Here is a 24,582-nt window from a genome sequence, read left to right on the forward strand (position 1 = left end):
CAGACATTCGAAAGTTTGGTTTTGTCAAATTTTTGTTTGTCCTCAAAATTAAATGAATAGACTTCATGGCACTTAATAATTAACGAATCAGGATACCTACATAACTAGAAATGTACGTATACATAATAGTTAATTAAATGCATTCTAATTATTAATTCACCGTTTTCTCACTTGAGCACATATATGTACATAACAACGCATTGTTTAGGGAGTTCCAATCCGGTTACATGCCAAGGATATCGAATATAAGGTGAAACTACTGCTATAGGAGTGCATGCTTAAAATAGACTGTGGTTTAATTAAAACACAACAATTATCAATGAGCATAGATATGATTAAACCTATAGGTTGGCCTTTCACCTAATTTAGTTTTCTATTGAAACATCCATACTAATGTCTTAAGATTCCGGCTTTACGCGACAACCTTGAAGAATAGTTATGAAGTTATGAAATTCCATGGCTCCCTCCTTTACAGTTACTTTTACTTCTTTTCCTTCGTTTAGTATTACAGTGATGACTTAAGTAAACGAGGTGATGTATTCTGTAACAATTAAGCGGATAGTTTTAATAATGTAATGGTAATTGTGTTTCCGTAATTTTTAGGATAATTATACAAAGGTAAGTACCTGCTTTCAAAGTTTTCTGTTAGCTCTCGCTTCTAACTGAAGTGTAGGTAAGTGTGGTTCAGTGGTTGCCTTTTTTTCTTTGTAGGGATTTCTACCACATTTTTTATTTTATTAATCAAACAGGCGTGTAGGTCAATTAGATTAATGTGTTTTTAAAGTTCAGTTCCCATGACAACCTTAGATCACGCTTGAGATTCTGAGTGACTGTACCTACCTACTTAATTAGATCCAATTAATTGTATCTACCTTTTAGCTAGGTATCTGTTTTCTATGCTTTGACTTGCAACTTAAAAGTAGTACAGATTAGGAGTATATTATGGGAATGATTTATCTAAGTATTTATTTTGCAACTATAAAAACCTGCTCCATTACAATGCTGGGAATGTACCAGTTTGCTCAATTCAATAATTGTACACCTTGGTAACAGTTACACAATGTTTACGTTCTTAATGTGTGGAGTTAAGTCAATGTTAATTTATTAAAGTCCTAATAATTTGAAGAACAAGAAAGGGTACTATCCGGTACCTATATCATTCAATGGTACTGTCAGTTGAGTGTCAGTTACTAATATCCGTACTGTCACGTTAAAAATGCACAGCGTGGTAGGCGGATAGTTTTCCTATTAAAGAATTTGATCGAGAATTTCTTCTTCATACCATTACCTACCTTGTGTCCAACCTGAACTTTACATAAAAGTTATAAGTAGGTAATTTAACTTACTTACGTATATGGTATACGTATACCAGGATGGGCTATTAATTAACAATATGCATTCTATGCGTATCTGCAAGACGTACTTACTACACAAAGAAAAAGGCCGGGAAAAACATATTTTTCTGCGACTTAACTGTAGTGTATTGTCTTAAATATGAAATACACAAATTAGAAAAACTTTCATTGTAACTCACAGATTTCGTTTGTTAAACGGTAAAACGAGGTTTTGATACCCGAGAACGATCCAGAACGTAAATAGGTATGACGTGAACAAATTTCCACAAAAGCAGTTCATCATGTACTTAGCTCAGTTGAAATAGAGAAATTCCCGAGGAAATTCCAATTTATTTAAGTTAACACAACAAAGTTTTGAAGACTTTTATCGAGATCGTTGTTAAATTTCGAGATTCGCGCGCAGTTTCTCTTGCGCAGGGCCGTAGCTGTACGAGGGGAATTTCACGCGGGCGCCTTTTGGTCATGGGCGCCGCAGCGCCTCACATAGGCCGCCCATGTGCTAGTGACTAGACTATAACCCCCTCGTGATGTGCTTATAGGATAACACGATTTACGACACACTGTAGAATTGAATGACGTTATTGACCACGGTCCGTAGGTCCGTATACTTAACGGTTGCCTCACTTCCAAACAACCAATAAAACGCGCTGCCAATTGTGACGTACTTCAGCCCGCAGTAATCACCGCCCATCGCACAATTCTCTTATACTATATGCAAAAAGAGTTAATTTTTGCATATTTGTGTTTGTTATTGTAATGATATTTTTAAGCTTCAATCAGGAATAATTTCTTTGACATTTCCACAGTGGCAGGTGCATACGTACGATCGTCGACGTTTGATACGAGGTTTGATATACGTTTAGGTACCAATAAAACCAGTAAGTTTTACTTATGGAATCGAAAGGTTTATAATTTAGTATTACATGCATAATTATCTTGATATATAAAATTCTTCTGTAAGGATGTGTGTGACTGAACTTTTTCTAAACGGCTGCACGGCTTTTGATGAAATTTTTTCATGTCTTTCTGTATGGCCCCGGATGTTCATTCTGCCGCTTTAGCTCTGGTGTTGAAAATTCAGGTGTTCATGGAGTGGTTACGTCAATTGGTTCCTGAAGAAGTGATTCTACTAATCGCTTGCGTTCCCTTGTCCTAACTCTTTCTTCCCTAGATGTATCTACTTTCCAATGGGGTGCACACACGGCACGATCCCAGTTTAATTTATAGTTATAGGCTTATAGGTAACCAATAATTCAATACCTTAAAAGAAAATTAACACATTAATAAGAAATGGAGCATACGAGGGCGAGAGACGCATACAATACACCTCTGCACGATGACCGTGATACAAACGTCAAGCATACAGAAACGTCACAAAATTCTACGGCAGGCGAGAGTACGTCACACGCGGGAAGTTCCCCTCTCTCTCCGCGCCTACAAACTGCAGTGACTGAGGCAACCGTTTAGTATACGGACAGTGGTTATTAACCAGTTTGTTTAGCATAATAGGCGCTTTCTTTCGGCTACTTCGCTATCATGATTTTAAGATCGGTGTTTATAGACTTGAGCATGCACGAACTGAGCTTGCGCGCATGATTCACTCATGCGCGCTCGCTCGCACATGAGCGTTTCGATTTGAGCACGCGAATGAGCTAATCCGAATTGTTCGCGCACGCTTAGTTAGCTGCTTTTTCCCGGCGAAATGATCTCATAAGATTTTTAACATTTTTTTTATCTTCCTAGGTGTCTTAAGTTTTCAATGTTTAAATTCATGGTACTACATTTAAATTGAGTACTAATTCTCACCATAAATCATTTTTTGTTTGTTTTTGAATAGATGTACGTGCCATAAAACAGAAAGCTTTTGATATTCTTGCAGCAAAATAAATACCATATCATTGTTTCACTTCATGCCGAAACAATAAAAAGCACAACAAACAATGCTCGCTACGCACACAATTGTCTTTTCACCGTTCAAACTGAGCATTCGCAATGCAATTTGAGCACGTCCCCGAGACCGACAGCGAGCGGGTCGCGTTCGCGGGTGCTCGCGCACAACGACGCACACGTTGAGCGTGCGCGGCGCGCGCACACCCGTTTACATTTTGAGCATTCGCAACCATTAATGGTTCGTTCCTGCGTGCTCAAGTCTAAACGCACCTTTGAATCACGTTTTATTAAAGAACGCGCGAATTTAAATCAGTACCTATGGGAGTCGAGATGGGAGTACACATTTGCATTCGAATTACGTATTTTTTGTTTGGATTATGAAAATAATTTAAATGCAAGTAGAAGTACTTGCACGATTCGATTATGCTCTTCTTCAGTTACAATAATATTGACTAACTTAACATTTGAGCAAAAAAATCCTTGCATTTATAGGTTAGGAATTCGTGATCAGTAAACAAATCATAAAACTTTTATGTTCAGTTTGTTCACGATTTTATTAATCATGATCATAAGGCCACACTTTACCACCCCGCACGTTAGTAATGCCGTGTTTACACAAGGCCAATAAGAAGACTCCATTAACTGGCTCTGTGTAAACACTAGTGGAGGCCAGTTACGATCCAGTACAGTCGAAAAATGCCGCATCAGTCCACTGGCTTCAAAAGTTGCCAGTGGGCCAGTAGCAGGCCCCCGACCACTCAAAGGCGGACTGGCGCCAGTCGATTACCTAGTGTAAACTGAATTTGCCCGCGCCCGATGTGACCTCCCAATGGGGTGACAAAATTTGTACATGTGTAATGTGTCCCTGATGTGGACTGTCATCAGAGCTAATCCTGCGAGTCTGTGCTGTTTCTGTTCCTCAGGTTGTGAGTAAGAGTAACCGTAAAGATTCCTAACAATTTCTTAATATTAGGGCGAGTATTAGGGAAGAATTGCATTGGTCGTACAAACGTTTACAGCAACTTCAGTTTTTGTCCATTTTTTTCCAACAAATCAAATCATATTTCTAAGGCGTAGACGTGTACCGCAGAGCTTTACCTATATTGTTCGCCTTACTAGATAAACCTCTGCTGTTCGTCTCTGGGGTATCCTCCTCCAACATCAATTGCCCTTTAGGTGGATAGAAAACAGATCCTTTCGTAGACTTTTTTTATTAGAATGCCATAAAAGCTAAAAGCAATTTCTAATACAGTGAAAGGTAAAATGTGTTTTAATCCCTCCCTCTCCTCACCGTTCCCTCAATTTGAAAAATAAATAGTCAAAAACAGCAGAAGTAGAGACGGACAAAACGCTTACAATAGCAGTTTTTTTTTAATTGCGCTAAAAATTTCAATATCCCCCAATTTGATTACTTTCTTACACATCTGGATTGGAGGAGGGCTGATTTGGCACAATAATATTCTGTTTCATTCAAAATATTACAAAATTAAATGAATGAATTTTTTTTAGAATCATGCACAACCTTAATTCTCCAACATGGATTGTCTTGGGATTAGTCACATTGTTTTGTAAAGGTAATTTAGACATTTTTAATAAATTTCTATTATATAATTTGTATTCATTTTTTTAGCATATGCGACAAACCATCCTCCGATTTTAACTTCTGAAATCAATAGCCTAGTCATATCGGAAAATACAGCGCTTGATACAGTTGTGGTGAAATTAGAAGGACACGATCCTGAGAATAGCACTGTTAAGTTTGGGCTATATGGAACAGATCTTTTAAATGTGGATTCTTCGACAGGGGAAATTAAAGTAGTCAAACCTTTGGATCGTGAAGTAAGTTTTGGTGAGAGTTGTGTTGCTGGTGAAAAAGGGCTTGTTATAGATCAATGATACGCTACATTTTTTTGTTACTATCGAGGATGAAGTTAAGGATGCTCCTGTTGGAGGAAATAATATTGTGACTGTACCTGTTACTGCAATAATTCTGGACGAAAACGATCATCCACCATTATTTCAAAATGTAAGAGTCTACACTGTGTAAAAGTACAATATATGTTGTAGTATATTTTAGGTGCCATATTTTGTCTACGTAAATGAAAGTACACCAGTTGGAACAGTTATATTTTCCGATGTATTAGCTACTGATGTGGATACTGTGGGCGATGCCATAGAGATGGAATGTTTGGACCATCCAGATTTTACAAACGCATGCCATACATTTTCTATTGTTACTATAGAATCAACCCAAAATATTTATCGTGGTGCAATTAAGTTGAAAAAAGAACTAGATTATACAGTGAAATCTGAATATAAAATACTTTTAAAAGCAATGGTAAGAATTATTCTTAATGTTCCATTTTTAATATTATCTGGGAAACCCCTAATTAGTTCCCTAATTAGCGCATTTTCCAACTCATGTTGAAAGGCGCTGTTAGGGCCACTTTCTCTGTCAGTCCGTCCGAGACCTTAACTACTCCTACAGTTTTCAAGATATTTAGATGGTTCTTTTTGTATTCGGTAGCTTATATCTCTGGCACATCAGTCAATAAAAATCTTGACGATTAATGTGCGCATATGCAGACTGCGCAATGTCAACTTTCTTATTTATTTGTTCTAGTGAAGGCTAGCACATCGCATATTGCCAAAATTAGATGTGCGCATGCACACACGGCGCAGTATCAATTTTCTAATTTGTGTTGATATTTTTTTTGAAATTATAATCAGATTCTCCTAGTAAAGACAAGGATATAGAATATTGCAAAAATCAGATCTGCGCATGCGCACACTGCGCAATGCCAACTTTCTTATTTGTGGAGATATTTTTTGAAATTTTAATCAAAGATTCTTTTAATAACGACCAACATACCGCATATTGCAAAATCATATGTGCGCAGGCGCAAAGTGTGCAATGTCAATTTTCTTATTTGTGAACATATTTTCTTCTAGTAAAGGCAAACATATCGCATACTTTAAACATTCAATGCCAAATTTCTTATTTATAAGAATAATTTATGCCATAACTATTTTCCCTTGTAGAGGGTGAGTCAACGATTGCGCGGAGTAACTTAATGCCTTGAAGATTTTTCGATGGAGTGCTTTTGTATTATGATATGGTTGAATATTCTCCACATTTTAAAAATATTTGGAATTATACAGGGTGCGCCCATAAAGTAGGGCGCCAAAATGGTAGGTACATTTTTTAAATAGAACCCCTTGTATTTGAATGCATTTTTGAATTCTGCGTGTCTACGTCTTTTTTATTATATGGTTAATATCCGAAGAACTAGTAGTTTTAAAGATAATTTGGTTTGTAAGAAAAATTTGGCATTTGCACTGAATGTTTTTACTTCTTCTCCAGTTTTTGGACTTAAAACAAATTGTTTGAAAAATAAATTAATCGATATGATTTTCGTTTTGGACGAGATAGATAAAAATTGCCTTTTTTTGGATGGCCACCTCGTTATTATGTGAATTACATATAACTTATTTAAGATTAAAATATAAAAACCAGAAAAACCAAGACATTTTGAAAAATATCAGAGATAGGTATAGATAGGACATTATTATCAAAAGCTGAAGGTTTTTGGAGGAGCTAAAAGATGACAGCAAAAAGTGAGATTTTTTAATATGAAGTTTTGCAACTTTGGACCTATCAAAAAAAACACCCTGTAAGCTATTTTTTTAATGTTTCATAGTAGATGTATTTTTTTTACTGCAATCAAAATTTAAGTAATAATTTTGACAATCTAACAAATGCCCAATTTTTCTTAAAAATCGAATTATCTTTAAAACTACTAGATTTGGGATATTATCCATATAATAAAAAAGACGTACAATTACATGTAGAATTCAAAAATGCATTCAGATACAGAGTTACTCCGCGCAATCGTTGAATCACCCTGTACACATAAATGGTCCATTATATGAGCTTTCGGGAAGTACAGATCATTGCATGGAAAATGCGCTAAAGTTTCAGGCCAAAACGTTTTTCATTTTTTACTTACATTAAAGTATCTTGTACAAGTAACCATAAACAATGAATTGTTTCTCAGTAGTCTAAAGAGGTGTGCAAAAAAATGGCGAACTGCAATTATTAGATGACGAAACAAGAGACATTTGCTCTTAAAGTTTTGACATCAGCAATGGATTTGCTACTCTGTCAAGAAAGTACTGAGAATTTGTCAATGAAACGCAAAATATGTATTATTTATTTATCTAAATTTATTGTATCGTCTTCAGAGTAGGCCCTTTCCGAAATAATACGCTTCCACCAACTAACTAACCCAATCATCAAAACATTTTTTAAACGTATTTTTTGGAATCGACTTCAGCGCTTCATGCCCAAACAATTGTTTACAATGGTACGAACTGATTTGTGAGACGACTATCTCTCCCAGAGGTAAACGATGATTTTCAGGCATCATTTCTTTTACTTTAGCTATGTTAAAGTCAGTTGAAGATGATGATGGCTGACCAGAATGAGGCAAATCTTCCACCAAATCTCGATCTCTTTTGAATGCACTGTACCATTCATTCGCACTTGTTTTTGAGAGTCGATTCACCAGAAGTCTTATGCAACATTTTCAGAGTTTTGGCCGACGCCATTCCATTTGCAATGCAAAATGTAAGACAGATTCTTTGTTAGATATTTTTATCGTTTTTCAAAATCGCAAAACACACTTGAGGTTGTTAATTAACAAATCGAGTACGATAAACAAACTAAGGGGCAAGTGATGCTCAAACTCCGCGTGAGTATAGAGGACAGTTGGCGGAAAAGTTGTAGTTTGTACAAACCAATTTACATTACAATACCATGAAGGGTATAGTGTGGGTTTACCCCTCTCGCCTCCCATTTTCAAAAGTTTTACTTGGCTTGGCACCACTACAGGCATACGTATGCAAAGTCTGAGACCAATTGGTTGTCGTATGTAAAGGTATGCACGTTTCACTTTCAAAAACAGCAATAGCACTTTTTTTTAATTCTTAAAAAAATGCGCCAAAAATGCACAGGATTCAGATAATCAATATTTTTTATGTTTGTTGTAAGATAAAATTGCTATAGGCTTCTATTTTCATAATGCTAAACAATTGCTGCATTGACTCTAATTTGCCATCGACATCCGGAATAACACCAAGCAATACCTAATTATTATGATGTTGCTTGATAACAGAAATTGAGATAATAAATTAATTTGATTATGTTATTTAATAGCATATTTTTAGTTTTAGTATTAGGGCTTTCACCTGGAGTGTAGGAAGCCGTGCGCCAACACATCAATATGAATCTATAGCACTCATCTAATCAAGAGTGTGTGTATGTGTGTGTATTGCAACCTCAGATTTGATCATAGACTCAGGGAATAAATGGAGGCTCATATCAAAGGCTGTTTGCAAAAAATGTGTATTATAGAATAATTCAAATTTTTCATATAATTTTTGATTAATTGATTGATTGATGTGGAAAACACCATAGAAAAATCAATAACTGCATGGCTGAGATACACTTCCACACACATCCACATTCAACACGAGACAATCGTGGTAGAGTCACATTCTAATACACTGCGGTTTAGGGTGCAGCCTGAGCATGGCTTTCTATCCACAATATGCGGTGCATAACTGCTAAAAGTAAAGAACAAATGGTTTTAAGCAGTTTAATCGAATTATACTTAGTTTTCAATTGCAATTAATGCATTATTGGTATTACCTACCATAGTGTCAAGAATTTACTTGAGGGGATAGCAATGTGCTTTAAAAGTTCATGCGAGTTTCCCTTTTGGAGAAATTCAAACCAAACTGCTCTAGTGTTTACAATAATAAATTTCGGTATTTGTTAAGAAATGTTCAATTTACAACATCCTAAAATTTGAAAGAATTTCATGGGGGAGTTTTGTTCTGATTATGGACTCTAGTTGACCCTATCTCGGAAAATCATAATAAAGGATTATTTTTTCTGCATTAAAATCGACCTAATGGTTACCTACTTTTGAATTTTGAGCGCATAATATTTTGGCGCAAGGTATTAATTGTTTTTTTTTCTCTTTAGGATGGAGAGCTAAACACCACCGTAGAAGTTGAAATACATGTATTAGATATCCAAAATACACCTCCTGCTTTTATCGGACTCGCAAATGCCGAAATTTTTGAAGATGCGCCTATTAATACCCTTGTTTTTACTCTCCACGCGGAGGATGGAGATCGTGGTGCGCCGCGTAGTATAATTTATGAATTAGTGAACAGTAAGTTTGTTACAATAAACTAAATAGTGATATTTATAGGTATTTTTGAAATAGTCATAGTGTTTTGTATGTGCGAAAGTGATTCATTATTATGACTTTCAGATCCAATGGATTATTTTTTAATTGATGCCAACTCTGGTCAAGTTCGTACAGCTCGTCCTTTGGATAAAGAGGCTATTGATAATCCTTTGGGATTGCTATCATTAGAAGTAAAGGTAAGCTATTGTGATTATTAATTGTTCTAGGCGACTTTAACTTCCATCGTAGGCAATTGAAGTTACAAATGGGATTCCATCAAATGATTCTCTATCGTTTACAACAGCAATAGTAAATGTAACAGTTAATGATGTGAATGACGAGCCACCATCGTTTAATAAAAAGGAGTATTTTGTGGAAGTACCGGAAGATATTAGAAATGGTGACGTATTACCAAATTTAAACATGCTGGTTTCAGATCCTGATGTGGTAAGTTAGTGTTGAAAATTATACATAAAGTCATTTACAACGCTATTTATTTAAAGGCAAATAATTCTGTTTTTGAGTTACAACTAGATGACATATCTCACTCTTTTAAAATATTACCTGAAATCATCTTCGGATCAAGCGAAGTCACTATACAAGTCGTTAATAGTTCCTTAGATTATGAGGATGTGAATCAGCGAAAATTTATCGTGCTCGTAATTGCCAGAGAGATTTATACGGATCCAAAGTTGTCATCAACAGCTACCATTACAATTACAGTGACCGATGCAAATGATAACTCGCCTACATTTGAACAAAAGTCCTACTCTGCCATTGTGTCAGAAGTTGCATCGTCTGGAACTGTGGTAACAACAATTCTCGCTAAAGATCGGGATAGCAGTAAATTCGGCGATCTTGGTATTATTTACACACTGAGCGGCCTAGGTTCGGAAAGATTTGAAGTTAATAACCGCACAGGTGTCATAACCGTTGCGGAATGTTCTGAGCCCGGTGCTGTGGGCTGTTTAGATTACGAGACTAAACCAGAATACATTCTCTATTATAACGTAAGCAGTGGCTACAACCATTCGGTTAGTTTAAATTTTTCATTTTAAGGCAACTGATAATGAAGGGAAAGGGCATACAACACAAGTTCCACTGAAAATTGTCCTGATTGATAGTAATGATAACGCTCCCATGTTTAATTCATCCTTGTACAATATTTCTATAAGCGAAGGAGCGGCTAAATTTGATCCAGATTTGGTTGTAGAAGCGAAAGACATTGATAAGACGTCTCACGTAACCTATTCCATTATCGCTGGCAATGAAAATGGTTTGTTTAATATCGATTCTAATAGTGGTAAAATTAGAATTGCAAGTAATCAAGTAATTACGTTTAGTAATGATGTAACAGAAAATAATATACCATTAACGATTGAGGTGAGACTGAGATTTTTGTTGTCCTGTTTCTTACACCTTCGCAATATTTTAGGCAACTGATGGCAAGTTTACAAGTATTACTGTTGTTAACATCAATGTTAACGATATCAATGATCATGCTCCGATGTTTGAACAAGGCAGTTATAACATTTCTGTTCCTGAAGACATTTATATAGGTGAGAATTTGCTGTTTGATGAAACTTAATTGAAAGCATTGTTTAGGTACAAGCGTGGTTCAACTACATGCAACTGATGAAGATGCTGGGACAAATGCTGAAATTAGTTACTATTTAAAGAAGGGTGCACTAACTGATTTTACAATTGAAAACGAAACAGGGGTAATTCGTGTTGCTAACAAACTAGATTACGACAGACAGCATATATATCATATAGAAATTGTTGCTGCTGATGGAGGGGTAGTGAGCTTGAGTAGCACAAACAATTTAACAATTCACATCATTAATGTTAACGACAAGTCACCTTACTTTGTTCCAACCAACCAGAAAGCTGAGGTAAATTTCCATTATGCAATTTTAGGTATTTCATAAATAATATTTCTAGATTATGAAAGATGCCAAATTAGGAACTGTGGTGCACTCTCTTTCCGCATTTGATCCTGATATAAGTTCCCCAGATGCTTTAAATTATGAAATTATAGAACCCATAGTAGGAACAAATAAATATGGGGAGCCCGCGGCCAATGAATCATACAGATATTTTTTCTCGGTAGACAAAAGTACTGGCAATGTTTCAGTGCAAAGTATTCTGAATCGAGATGTCGCCGCTACTGTGCAGCTCACTGTTCGAGTCACAGATGTCACAGCTGCAAATCCACAACATGGTGAAGGTATGTACTGTATTTATATCTTCTTAATTTATACTATTGTATCATTTGATTGGGGATGTATATTTTAAGTTAATTAATTATTAGGTCAAAAGCAATGAAACATAAATTTAATTGCGTGATTTATTTATTTACAATTAATTATTAATGAATTTATATCAGTACATATTGATTTTTAACAGTTAATTATTATTTATCACTCACTTGTACTCAAATTTATAACATAACACGAACGCGAACTATTTATCACTCCCGCGTCGATGTTGCAACTTCCATTAAACACAATCGATTTGCTTGTTGAAAGTTTCTGGAAAGATCCCGGACATTCTCGAGATTTCTCGAATACCTGCGAAGTCGGCACATCGCATTCCTCGTTCCTTATCGCCGGTGACTAATTTTTTATTGTGGCTGCTGGCGCTCCGATGTCGGATGCTTCAGCTACTCGCTACAATAAGGTTTAGAAAGAGCTTGAAATTTTAAGACTTCAAGCTCTTTCTGTACCGACCACTATGACTCTGTGTCGGTTTAAGGCTTTGGGTATTACAATCAGGTTTTTGACGTAATCTCTATTAACCTAGTTCTACAGGCGTTTACAGTTGCGATACTACTTTAGCAGCCTTCAAGACAGATCCATAACAAATTGGGTACATGCAAATAACGATCTTTAGATAGTAGGATGCTTGGTATAAGCAATCTGTCTGTCCCCCACAAAATACTAACTTGTACTGGTGGTACCTACTATAAGATCAGATCTAGAAGTGGAAGAGAGAATTCCCTTAAATGAATATGATCCTGGAAACTATGAACATTCACAAGTGGGTACTGAACACAAAAATCGGCAACTTTTTGTGACAGTGAGGGTAGAAGGAGACATTGAATGGTGTTTCACTGACTTTATGATTCAATGGTAGAGCGTTGGGCTATAAATCCGGAGGTCAGGTGTTCGAACCTGGATTGAGGTGAATGTTTCATCTGTGGCAGAGATCGGAATTACCTTAGACCATGGTATAATAAAAACGGTATCGCAACGCGCATCGTGTCCCCTTTCCCCACGCCGTATGACGTCAATCGCGTAAGAAACTCCGGCGTGCGTATATAAATGCATACGGAAGAGGTTACGGAAACGCACTATTATTTGTGTATCTGTCGGCAAAATTTAGGTTTATATATAATATTACATACACAAATGCAAGCTCTCACAAAAACGTTACAATGAAATGCAAAGCAGATAAAATGTAGGTAGAGGTATTGTTCATGTGGTGCGCCAAGCGCGTGTACGTGAATGGAAGCGACTCCTCGTATGATAACGGATGCCCCAATTTTATGTTTAGTCTATAAATTTTTTCTCATACGTATCTTCACTTCCGAATTATTTAACATCTTAACCCTTCGTTTTTCGTAAATAATTATTACATTTTGCACTCGCGCAACCAGGCATTATCGTTTAAATGTTTATTCGGTATCCACGCGGTGTAATAAAAGCGGAAATGAAAGGTATTCGCTATTAATAGTAGCAAAAACTCGAGTGTTTGCAATGCAGGACTATCAACTACACATATTCCTGTACGTACGATAAATATAATAGCACCACAATGCAGATTATTCTTCGAAAACGAGGCCCACCATTGAATCTTTATGGGCTTACGCGCCAGATGTAACTCCAGTGACGTCATGCGCGGCACGACGTGTTTTCGTCCGACAACTGGGCACCCGATGCCTTAGACCAGTTTCGAGCATTCTGCCGGCTACTCCAAATTAGGTTTTCCTGCAGTTTTCCTAATTCGTAAGGTAAATACCGGAGTAGTATAGAACAACTTAAGACCTTCTGCAGAGGCACCTCTAAAAAGCATTAAGCGGGTCACTCCGTAATTGGGCGAACGCCTGTTGAGAACCCAGAACAAGAGAGGGATAAATAAATAAAATAAATAATAAATAGAAAAACAGGTTGGAAACTGTTACCTCCACATTGATTACGCCAATGATGTTGATGTTTGATACCATCTCGTTCAGAGCCGTCCTTAGGGTGGAGCAAGTGAAGCGGCCTACTCTTGCTAAAGTAAGTAAAAGTTTTGGTTGAATGAAAATAATATAATAATGTACAGATATATACGTACCTAAAATATCTGTCTGATTACCCGCGCAATATGTTCACAATTATTGATTAATTTAAAAACGTACGAACGAGATTCTCATTGAGACGAGCTAGTCATTAGTCACAAACCAAATATGCAAACGTCGTTTGATAGAGGTGCCGGGGTGATTGAGCCCGGGCCACGCGCTCCCCGATGTGCGAGTTCTCGCATGATCTCCTCCCCTCCCTTTTGCCACGTGACAGTCATTCAGTGTTTAAAATGATGACTTTGCAAGTTTAATTTTGCTTGGGTATTCGCCCCCCCCCCCCCCGGCAACATTTTTGCTTTGTCTATACAAGATCTGTAAACAAATAGTGTGGTATTGAATAATTTCAGTAGATTTATGACAAGAAAAATTGTGACAGTTAATGCTTAGATAAAACACAAATTATAAAATATAAATACTTAATCAAAATCGATATGTTACTTGAATTATATCTTTACAACAATAAATATTGTTAAATGCAGGTAATACATATACCTACATATGATGCAAACGTTATATGTTGCAGTTTTTTCCATGTAATTTTCCTAACTGAAAGCTCTAATCTAAATCTAAATCAATATGTACACAATTCCAGTCAATATTTTAATGATAAATTGAATTATAATTTACCCCAATGTCTTATGCGCATATAAATACGATATAAACGATTGTTCAAGGAATCAGAAACGTAATTCAGTTTATTTAATATACCCCTATCTTGAAACACCTAATATACATACATAAAGGCGAAAAAGGCACTATTATCACATTGAAAGCCTCCTTCCAACCTTACATCCCGTTCACAGCAATCTTCGATTGAATGGTCGAAAGACCACAGAAATTTAGCGAAACTGACTCGTTTTAACATCAAAAACATAGTGAAATGTACAAGTCGCCGATGGCGATCCAACAAGTGACGTCAAAAACAGCTAACCTGGCGCTGGCTACGTTTTCTAGCCTCGTATATCAGGTGGAACTTTGCCACTTTTACCTGCAACGTCAAATCGAGATTAAATATCGAAATCAAATAGGTATAGTACAATAATAGTATATTAAGATACAAGTGTATAATCAAGTCTTTAAAGCACGCGCAACGAGTTTAAGGGCACGACGCAAAGCGGAGTGCCTTTAACGTTGCACGTGCTTTAAAGACCAATTATACACGTGTATCTTATAGTATTTTTTTGCGCGATCGGTCATTTCTGACTATTTACCATGGGTGTTTCCATGACAGTACGTAGAATTTACCAGTTACTATGATTACGACGACGCCAAAATTACTTACCGATCTAAAAACAGAACAGCAAAAATACTTACCGACGCCTTTTTAAAAATCAACAGTCTTACATTACATTTAATCTTTAATTATTGTTAGGTAAATTAAACGTACAATTTGTGCTGTTTTTCCTATAGCAAGACGCTAATAAAGTCATAAAGGAAGTGCAAAGCTAGTAAACTACATCAGACACATGCACATTTTTATGAAATTATTAATTTCAATTTTGACATTTAAACTGGTTGCCTAGTGATATACACCATACCACTTCGATCATTTCGATTTATTCTGCTCGTTAATTTCTTAGTGCATATTTATATTGGTTGCATAATTTTAATTTCGATCGCGCAAAAAATGTTATAAGCACGTCGAACGTTAAGGGTACCGTTCTCAGACAATAATTGGAGTCGTCGCTTCGCTCCTCCTCCAAACAATTGTCTTCGAACGGTAAAAATCCCTTACCGTTCTCCATACTTAATATACTATTTATTATACCTGCAGTATAATTTAAAAATAGGAAATACAATGAAGTCATATTGACGTTATACTCAAATATACATGTCTAATTAAGTGGGCTGGGTGTTCGCAATTTCACGATTGTCATGGAAATGTCACTTGACGTTTACTTATAAAAATCATCGTCTTTGTGAATTAAACGATTTCCGTTGAAAAAGATAATACACCGTCCATTAAATCGATTGTTGTAAAATCTAAACAAACGTTGGTAGGTGTAAAACCCAACTCCAGCAAAGCCTATTATAAAGAATATGAAAAGTTCTTTCCATGGATGAATAGGAAGTTACTTACGAATACAATACAGTCTTAAATGCATCCATAATGCTGGCATATATGAAGGAAATGTCAAAGGTATTTAAATCTTCTATATTTTGGTGCATTCATTCAAAACTTTCAAGCAATGTTGCGATTAAAAAGTGGAACAGATTTGGAAGCATACCCTAAATTACGCGCGTTTGTGAAAGCTTCAACCAAAGGATAGGTACAAAAGCCAAAGAAATGTTCTGCATTTACAGAAAGCGAGGATTTTTTATTTCATCCAGATGACAGTTTCAAAAGTCATACTTGAAGTACCGTTACTTAGCAACTTTAAAGCACGTGTGTTTTAAAGGCCCTTTTTCGCACGCATTTGAGTGTTTAAAACGGAGATTGTGATTCAGGTATAATAAAATAGTATATTAAGATACAAGTGTATAATAAAGTCTTTAAAGCACGCGCAACGAGTTTAAGGGCACGACGCAAAGCGGAGTGCCTTTAACGTTGCAAGTGCTTTAAAGACCAATTATACACGTGTATCTTATACATTGCGATCAAAAATGAGTGACCGTCGAGTCACCTTTGGAATTTTTGTTTACATGGGAAATCGTACTTAACTTCAACTTTCAAAGGCGACTCGACAGTCACTCATTTTTGATCGCCCGATAGTATTTTTTATTATACCTGCAGCATAATTTAAAAATAGGAAATACAATGACATCATATTGACGTTATACTCGAATACATGTTTAATTAAGTGGGCTGGGTGTTCGAAATTTCACGATTGCCATGGAAATGTCACTTGACGTTTGCTTAAAAAATCATCGTCTTTGTGAATAAAACGATTTCCGTTGAAAAAGATAATACACCGTCCATTAAATCGCTTGTTGTAAAATCTAAACAAACGTTGGTAGGTTTAAAATCCAAATCCAGTAAAACCTATTATCAGGAATATGAAAAGTTGTTTCCATGGATGAATAGGAAGTTACTTACGAATAATAAAGTCTTAAATGCATCGATAATGCTGGCATATATGACCGAACTGTCAAAGGTATTTAAATCTTCTATCTTTTAGTGCATTCATTCAAAACTTTAAAGCAATGCTGCGATTAAAAAGTGGAACAGATTTGGAAGCATACCCTAAATTACGCGCGTTTTACCAAAGGATAGGTACAAAAGCCAAAGAAATGTTCTGCATTTACAGAAAGCGACCTAAGAGGATTTTTTATTTCATCCAGATGACAGTTTCAAAAGTCATACTTGAAGTATCGTTACTTAGCAACTTTAAAGCAGGTGTGTTTTAAAGGCCCTTTTTCGCACGCATTTGAGTGTTTAAAACGGAGATTGTGATTCAGGTATAATAAAAAATTATTTACAAAGATTTATCATATTGTAACGTGATTTATTAAATTCGGGTTCGATTTATATCAATATTTATTAAACAGAACTAAAACACTATAAAATCCGTACAATTTATATCGATTATTTATATCACTCACAAATTTATATCGATTATTTATATCACTCACACTTCGCAATTTATCTTTTCGTGCTCGATGTTTACGTACTCGTTCGGTAGTAGACTGCCGCGATGTTCGGTCCGCAACCATTTATACACGCAAGCAATGTAAGTCCCGAACATTCTCGAATGTTCCTACTATCGCGCGCGTAGAAAATTCCAGAGCGCCAAAGGCGACGTCATGTCTGGAGCATTTCCGTTACAATATAAGTAACAATTCTTTACTGTTTGAACGTTTGCGTCACTCTAGAGTTCGGATTTTTAGTTCTTCTTAACTTAATTAACTTAATTTTGCAAATATTTATCTCATATTCCACCATAAATAAAATAAAAGTAATTTTAACATCCTGAAGAAATGATTTCACTTCTGTAATTATACCCAAAATGTTTACAGTACATATAAACATTAAACAGATGAAATGTGTCTAAAGATTCGATGAGCGTATAATACAAAAATCAAAAGTTTCCATAATAAAATTAAATATCGTAAAGTAAATTGATAAATTGTAATGTAAATAAACCACTAAAAAGAATTCTAATCTAATGATTACAGATCCAACAAACTTAATCCGTTATCGCGTTAACTTATGGAGAGTACAGATGCAACTACGTAATGTATTTGTGGATATCACTGACCGATTGCACACGTATCGCGTTTGAATTTTCTTCTCGTTTGGCTAGTATTCGTTCTTTTTTTTGTCCAAACAAATTTATATTTTAATGAAAACGCCCTTTTTCGCGCCTCTGTAAAGATTGTCCGATTTTCATGCGTTAAGTTTTCATTAAAATATAGCATTCCGTTTGACTCCTTTTCTTTGACCGATACAATACGCGACCACTGTCGACCGCTGCGTAGAAAATTAGCTTTATCCTCCTCACTTTTTAACTTAACCAGTCGAAAGTCGCCTTTTTTTTAGAGACACTTGGCCAACCGATTTATAAGCCGCGCACCCTATTTCTTCAAAAATCTTCTGAAACTTTTCCTCTGCCGATTCATCTTTAGATTGTTTTACACCGGGAATTTCGACATACTTCCTCCTTTTGTGTTGCTCCAGATGATTAATTCTTTAAAGTAATTAATAATAATAATGTTTATTGCTGTTAACATGCTTAGAATTGTGCATTTACAAAAGTCAAATAAGGAAAACATATTATTTAAATAGCACTTAAATCACAAATTTCGAATTCATAGACACTATAAAAGACTTTCTGTAAAAGGAAAGTCTTTAATTTATATTTCAATGTAACTATGTCTTAGGTTTCTTACTCTCAATGGTAATAGATTGAAGATCTTATAAGACATATGTAGAAAGCTTTGTTTATAAATTTTAATTATTTATTTAATTATTGCATGAACAAACTAAGATTCTGTATTGCCTTCACTACTGCTCACGGCTATTTAGTACAGAGCCTTTTCTCGTAATTTAATGTTTGTAGGTATCTTGTCAATTAATATAATTGACATAAATGATCATCCACCAATATTTCTTCCTCCTTGGACAAAGGAAATGCCCCAGTACAATTTGCAGTTGGAAGAGGAATTACCTGTCGGAACAATAGTAGGAACATTTACAGCTGTTGATGATGACTCTCCCATTGCAGGCTACTCAATAGAACCAAATATGTATTTCGAAATTAATAACGGAACAGGTAAAAAATGCATTTGATTTCTTGATAAATCAGTGTGTTTGTTTTTTCAGGAATTGTTCAGTTGCAAAAGATGATCGACTATGAAATGATTACAAAATTAAATTTTACAATATATGCATATGACTCTGGTATTCCTCAACTGAATACGTCAGCATTCATAGACATAACGGTTCTTAATATTAATGATAACTCTCCAATATTTTCGGAAACCTCTTACAATGCCACTGTGGACGAAAATTCGCCCAATGGAACATATATTGTAACAGTGCACGCAGACGATTCAGATGCCGATGAATATGGAGTTGTCTCGTATAGTTTGCTCGGTGAACATAGCGAAAATTTTGAGATATCTTCACATTCTGGAGAAATATCAGTTAAAAACCCATTGTTTTTGGACCACGAGATGTTAAATGAAACTGTTATTCAAGTTATGGCAAGTGATGGTGGAGTTGGAAATTTAAGACGGACAAAATCCGTACCTGTATATATCGCGGTAGCAGACATAAACGACAATGCGCCAGAATTTAATCAATCAATTTATAACACCACCGTTAGCGAAAATGTGAGGTTTAATCCACCATTCAAAATCACACAAGTTTTTGCCACGGATGACGATGCTGGAATTAACGGAAATGTTATTTATACAATCCATTCCGGAAATGATGATGGTATTCACCATAGTTAAATAAATACGAATTGTGTTACAAACATTTGTTGCAGATATTTTCTTATTGGGCGAGGATACAGGAATTTTATATGTTCACAAATCATTAGCAGGAAGAACAGGAACGTTTAGTTTACTGGTTGAAGCACGCGATGGAGGCAATCAACCGTTAACCGATACATGCATTGTTAACATTAAAGTTGTGAACGTTAACGATCACAAGCCAAACTTCATACATCCGATGTCTACCAGATCAGTTATCGAAATTACAGATGTAAAGCAAATGAGACCGTTTGGTTTTTTGAAAAGTAATTCTGCCTTTCAGACTCCCATCGCTGATTATCTAGTAATGACTGTGAAAGCTGCTGATAAAGATAATGGTGAAAATGGTCGAGTTACATACCATTTTAAACTGAATGATGAAAATGTTCAAATGACTGATGAATTTATTATAAATCCAGATACTGGAGATTTGCGGATCAAAACATATTTAGATAATAAGATTCAAGACAAGTATGAGGTAAGTAAAGAAAAGTATGAAACTTTTTTGTATTTATGTACTGTACAGTGTGGTTATATAAAAAAGAAAAATAACGGACATATGGGATATGTGCATGACCAAAAAAATGTTGAAAACTTTGAATTCGAATGCACAGTTTTAGCGCTTTCACATGGTAAACTACTATCGGAGTAAAATGTAGAGTCCGCTGGCTTTAAACGGTTATAAAAAAAAAAACTACCCAACCGATTTTTATTAAATAAAGCGTAATATAATCGTCAACTATTTCTACGTTTGCCGTACGTAATGTCATATTTCTTGTTAAATTTGGGAAAATGTGATAGTGAAATATGTACGGGAAAGCGCGCTTTTTCAATGAAAGTATACGAACTCAGAACTTTAGGATTTAATTACAAAAAAAGTATTCACTCAAATGGGATAATGTTTTACGTATGTGATAGAATACACCTTTAACTATACGTCGATACATTTTTATGCATTTCTGTATAATTACGCAAACGTTACAGCGATAAAATGACAGACGCGTTTATTCGCTTATTATAAGATACACTTTAAAAAGTTTTGTTCATATCGATAAAGGACAATTACAAATGATATGATCACGGAATAGAATCAATGACAAAAAAATGTGAAGGGCTGCAGGAATTAATATATTTTGAGCGAAAGAGATAAACGCAACACCTCGAGCGGAGTTGGGGGGAAGGTCATTTAATCGCAAAGTTGTACCTTGCAGCAACGTTTCGTATAAAGCGGCACACACGCTAAGTACACGGTTAAGTAATATAGCATGAAATTGTTATTCTGTATTAATCAGTCAACTCCAGAGACTTGTTATAACTAGACCGCGCGTAACGTAGATTTTTCTATGAACGCCTGTTGTCAAGATAGGATAGGCAACCAACTGTTCATTGCGGGGCAGACGTACTTTCTGTAGCTTGCTTCAGTTATCCTAAATTTTAGTAGCAAAAAAAGATAACATATAGCTGTTAACTGTTTTAATCGAATTTATTGGTATTTTATTTGAACTAAATTGGTATATAACTGCCTTACTCTAGTCCTAATTTGATTTATATGTGTATTTTGGTGGTGAACACGTATGGGAAAATATACTCTTAAAACTAAAGATGTAAGTAGTAAGATATGATTATTTAGCGGATTTTGATTCAATATAATGCCTATCCAAAAACCCAAATGGGCTGTAACTGTTATTTATTTTTCTTAGACTGCTGATAACCATTTTGTTTACAACGCGGTGTGGTGTGGATTGAATGAAAAACCTGAACACATTTTCAGCAATTTGGCAAATTTTTAATGCATCGCTTGATACGTGCAACAATCCTCCACGATTTTTTCTAGTTAAAAGCTTTGAATGACTCTCTGATGCGAATATCGCATCTGCACATATGGAACATTTAACAGACTTAGCTATTTTTCTTGTAACAAAACCTGAAATATACTTAGTACCAGTAAGTACTTAGTCACGTCTATACCTAATAGGCAAATAGGTATTGCCGTTGTCTTGCTGGTAAAGGATGTCGAATAATAGTTCTACGTTATTTTAAGTGAATGGGAAAGTCGAAAACGCTCGGTATTGCATTATTGTTTAACACCTTCGTAGGTACCTTTCTAAAATCGGCTTCATTCCCCGCAAATCCACTATGGTGGGAGCAAATTTTCCTCTTCGAATGGCTCTGATCCATTGGCCCTTTAAACTTTTATCCGTTGAAAATCAGCATATTATTTAAAAATGTATCGACAGAGTACATGTTGATACGCACAAGTTAACCTAAGTTTATTGGTTTATTCTCAACAGAAATTTATCTGTTCACTAATTCGAGCTAATGCTAATCACGAGAATGATTAATGAACGGAACATCTAAAATAACAGCTTATTTCATTATATTGCATAAATCATCTCAGCGATTTTTGCCCCGCGGTGCATTGTGTGTTGCATACTGTGTCGACAACACCTTAGATACGTTAAGCCTTTGAATATTATTCAAAGGTTAAGCGCAGTCTAGTTATAGCAAGTCTCTGTGAGTGAGTGTTCCAAAATTTGTTGTTCTAGCTTTTATTTGAATTCAGTAACTTTGCAAAAGAGTTAAGCGCATTTTATTTCTGTACGGCAAAGGTAGGTAGTTGTAGTGAAGATAAAAATTTACAATGCTAAATATTTCGCTTATTCATTTCCTTTGCTGGAGAAAAACGCATCGTTTTGCCAAAAAAATACTTATGTAGAAAAGTGCCAGGGAGAAGAAAAGTAAGACTATTATTAGTCAAGCCACCAAACGAAAAAGCTACCTGTTGGCGGTGATGGACCGTGAAAATTTTCTTTACGAGAGTGGTTAAAAATTAAAGAATTCTTCACTTAGCTTTTGAAATTTTTTATTTTTAAATAATATCACATCCGGTATAAAAAGTTTTAGTAGGAAAAAGGTAACAAAATTACCTTGAGATTGGCACACGGTAAGCTAAGGCAATGGAGGGGTGGGTCGGAGTGAATATCGGGGTTCTTGTACACTAACATAAATAAGCCAAAAGGGAAAAGTAGTATTATAGTAAATCGGATAGGGGCCACTTAGTCTTTAGTAAAAATTTCAAAAGAAAGGGGAGTATACTAACCAGTAGGGGGAAACAGGCGACTAATTCGTTGTTCTGATCTTGACAAGAAGAAATAATATACTTGATAGGGATAGAACATTAACAATAATTGAGGCCACAATCGACTGTAACATATAGGTCTGCAATGTCAATATTTAAAGTTAAATCAATTTTTATTAAAAAAAAAAGAGATCAACACATAGTCGTAGAAAGTATTAATATCAAAAAGAGGTTTCCGCAAAAACAACAGAGATATACTCGTTAAGTGAATATCAAGCAAATGTAATAATTACAATACAATTCGATCGTATCAAAAACCAGTATGTAATTTATTTATTTATTTATTTATTTATTTATTTATCAACCCTCTCTTGTTCTGGGCCTTCAACAGGCTTGCGCCCAATTACAGAATGACCCGCATTATGCTTTTTAGAGGTGCCCCTGCAGAAGGTCTTAAGTGGTTCTATACTACTCCGGTATTTACCTTACGAATTAGGAAAACTGCAGGAAAACCTAATTCGGGGTATTATAGGAGTCGTCGAAAATAAAAATTTACTTTTGAACTTCGGATCCCAACCTTGTGAGCTCAAAAGGGCGCGTTCAGCTTAATCTGTAAAAGACAATAAATAAAAGCGGTAATGAATAGCGCGGAACATAAAATAATGCGTAAGCAATTCTAACGTCTGACACTGGGACAATCGTATACTAAACGTGTAATTAATATTCAATAAGAATCAATAATTGGAATGACTTTACACTAGCGAAAGCAAAAATTAGATCGACCACGGATTATACTTACAACATCTGGTTAAAAACATAAACGTGACGTTCAATTCAAGAAAACTAAAAGTCACTAAAAGTAATAGCATGCGTACCAAGAGACAAATTTGCATGTAAGCATTTGCACGACCTCGGTCAGCGAAACAAAGAACTAATAGGTATAATAGGAAATCTATAACACTTAGAACAAATTTACTACAGGAACAACAGAACTTACATTTAAACTAGTTGATTACAAAGTAAATACCTACCTAGATACCATAAGAATACTGCATTTAAATATACACGAGAGCAAGAGGTCACTCAAATGGAATCGAAGGTTACCTAAATGGAAGGTGAATAAGGAATATCAATCGGTAAAAAAATAACGTTACAAAATAATTATTATAGAACTTATTCCAAGTGATTTCTGTTCCTAAGATCAACTTAGCTTAATGTCATATATTTCTCTCTCTACGTTTGGTATTTTTATAAACCAAATACCTATACCTACGAGGGTGTTTAATTTTCTGCATATTCTGGGATTATGGACTACTATAGGAGGGTTGACCAGGGTCCACGTGCACGTAGGGCTCCAATGTAGACCCTTTGTACCATCTCCTTGACTAGAGTCGTCCGGCCGCTCAAACCATCCCACAATTGAGATAAACCTAAGGATGCTGGAAAGGGAGTACGGTCTAATTGTAACCATGTGCTACAGGCCATCATATGCAGCAAATTTGAGGCCCTTGTGTATTTTTTTAGATATTTCAACAAAAAGAAACCGCATGGTGATGAATCGGTGGCTGTAGACTGGATGCGGTAAGTATGTGAAGCTGTACGGTTTGCGATTTGCAATTGTCCTGCAACAGCGCAATTTTTATTTGCCATGAGTTCAGTCGTTTTGCTTTACGTGCCTTCATCAAGCAGTCAATCGTGTTTCCACATAAACCTCATAATTTATCGTAG

At 35.5% G+C, this 24,582-nt stretch overlaps 1 protein-coding gene across 1 annotated transcript; it reads left to right on the forward strand.

Moving 5' to 3' along the window:
* The first annotated feature begins 448 nt into the window (after window positions 1–448).
* Window positions 449–24,582, forward strand: LOC116163145 (cadherin-87A-like). The gene is made up of 19 exons (XM_031476993.1): window positions 449–618; window positions 4,755–4,819; window positions 4,876–5,084; window positions 5,134–5,271; window positions 5,323–5,583; window positions 9,298–9,490; window positions 9,593–9,705; window positions 9,758–9,955; window positions 10,012–10,518; window positions 10,568–10,891; window positions 10,944–11,067; window positions 11,114–11,403; window positions 11,453–11,738; window positions 18,857–19,069; window positions 19,120–19,737; window positions 19,790–20,007; window positions 20,059–20,267; window positions 24,379–24,435; window positions 24,513–24,582. The coding sequence occupies exons 2-19, from the start codon at window positions 4,759–4,761 to the stop codon at window positions 24,580–24,582; spliced, it is 4,089 nt and encodes a 1,362-aa protein (XP_031332853.1). The 5' UTR covers window positions 449–618; window positions 4,755–4,758.

Source organism: Photinus pyralis, unplaced genomic scaffold, assembly GCF_008802855.1.
Source record: "Photinus pyralis isolate 1611_PpyrPB1 unplaced genomic scaffold, Ppyr1.3 Ppyr1.4_LG2, whole genome shotgun sequence".
NCBI classification, from domain to species: Eukaryota; Metazoa; Arthropoda; class Insecta; order Coleoptera; family Lampyridae; genus Photinus; species Photinus pyralis.

Bases quoted from the DNA above. Each gene is read 5' to 3' on its own strand.
- LOC116163145 (XM_031476993.1), top strand. From the start codon at position 4,759: ATGCACAACCTTAATTCTCCAACATGGATTGTCTTGGGATTAGTCACA. The intron at 9,706-9,757 runs GTAAGCTATTGT...CTTCCATCGTAG, and splicing joins TGCTATCATTAGAAGTAAAG to GCAATTGAAGTTACAAATGG. The intron at 11,404-11,452 runs GTAAATTTCCAT...TAATATTTCTAG, and splicing joins CAACCAACCAGAAAGCTGAG to ATTATGAAAGATGCCAAATT.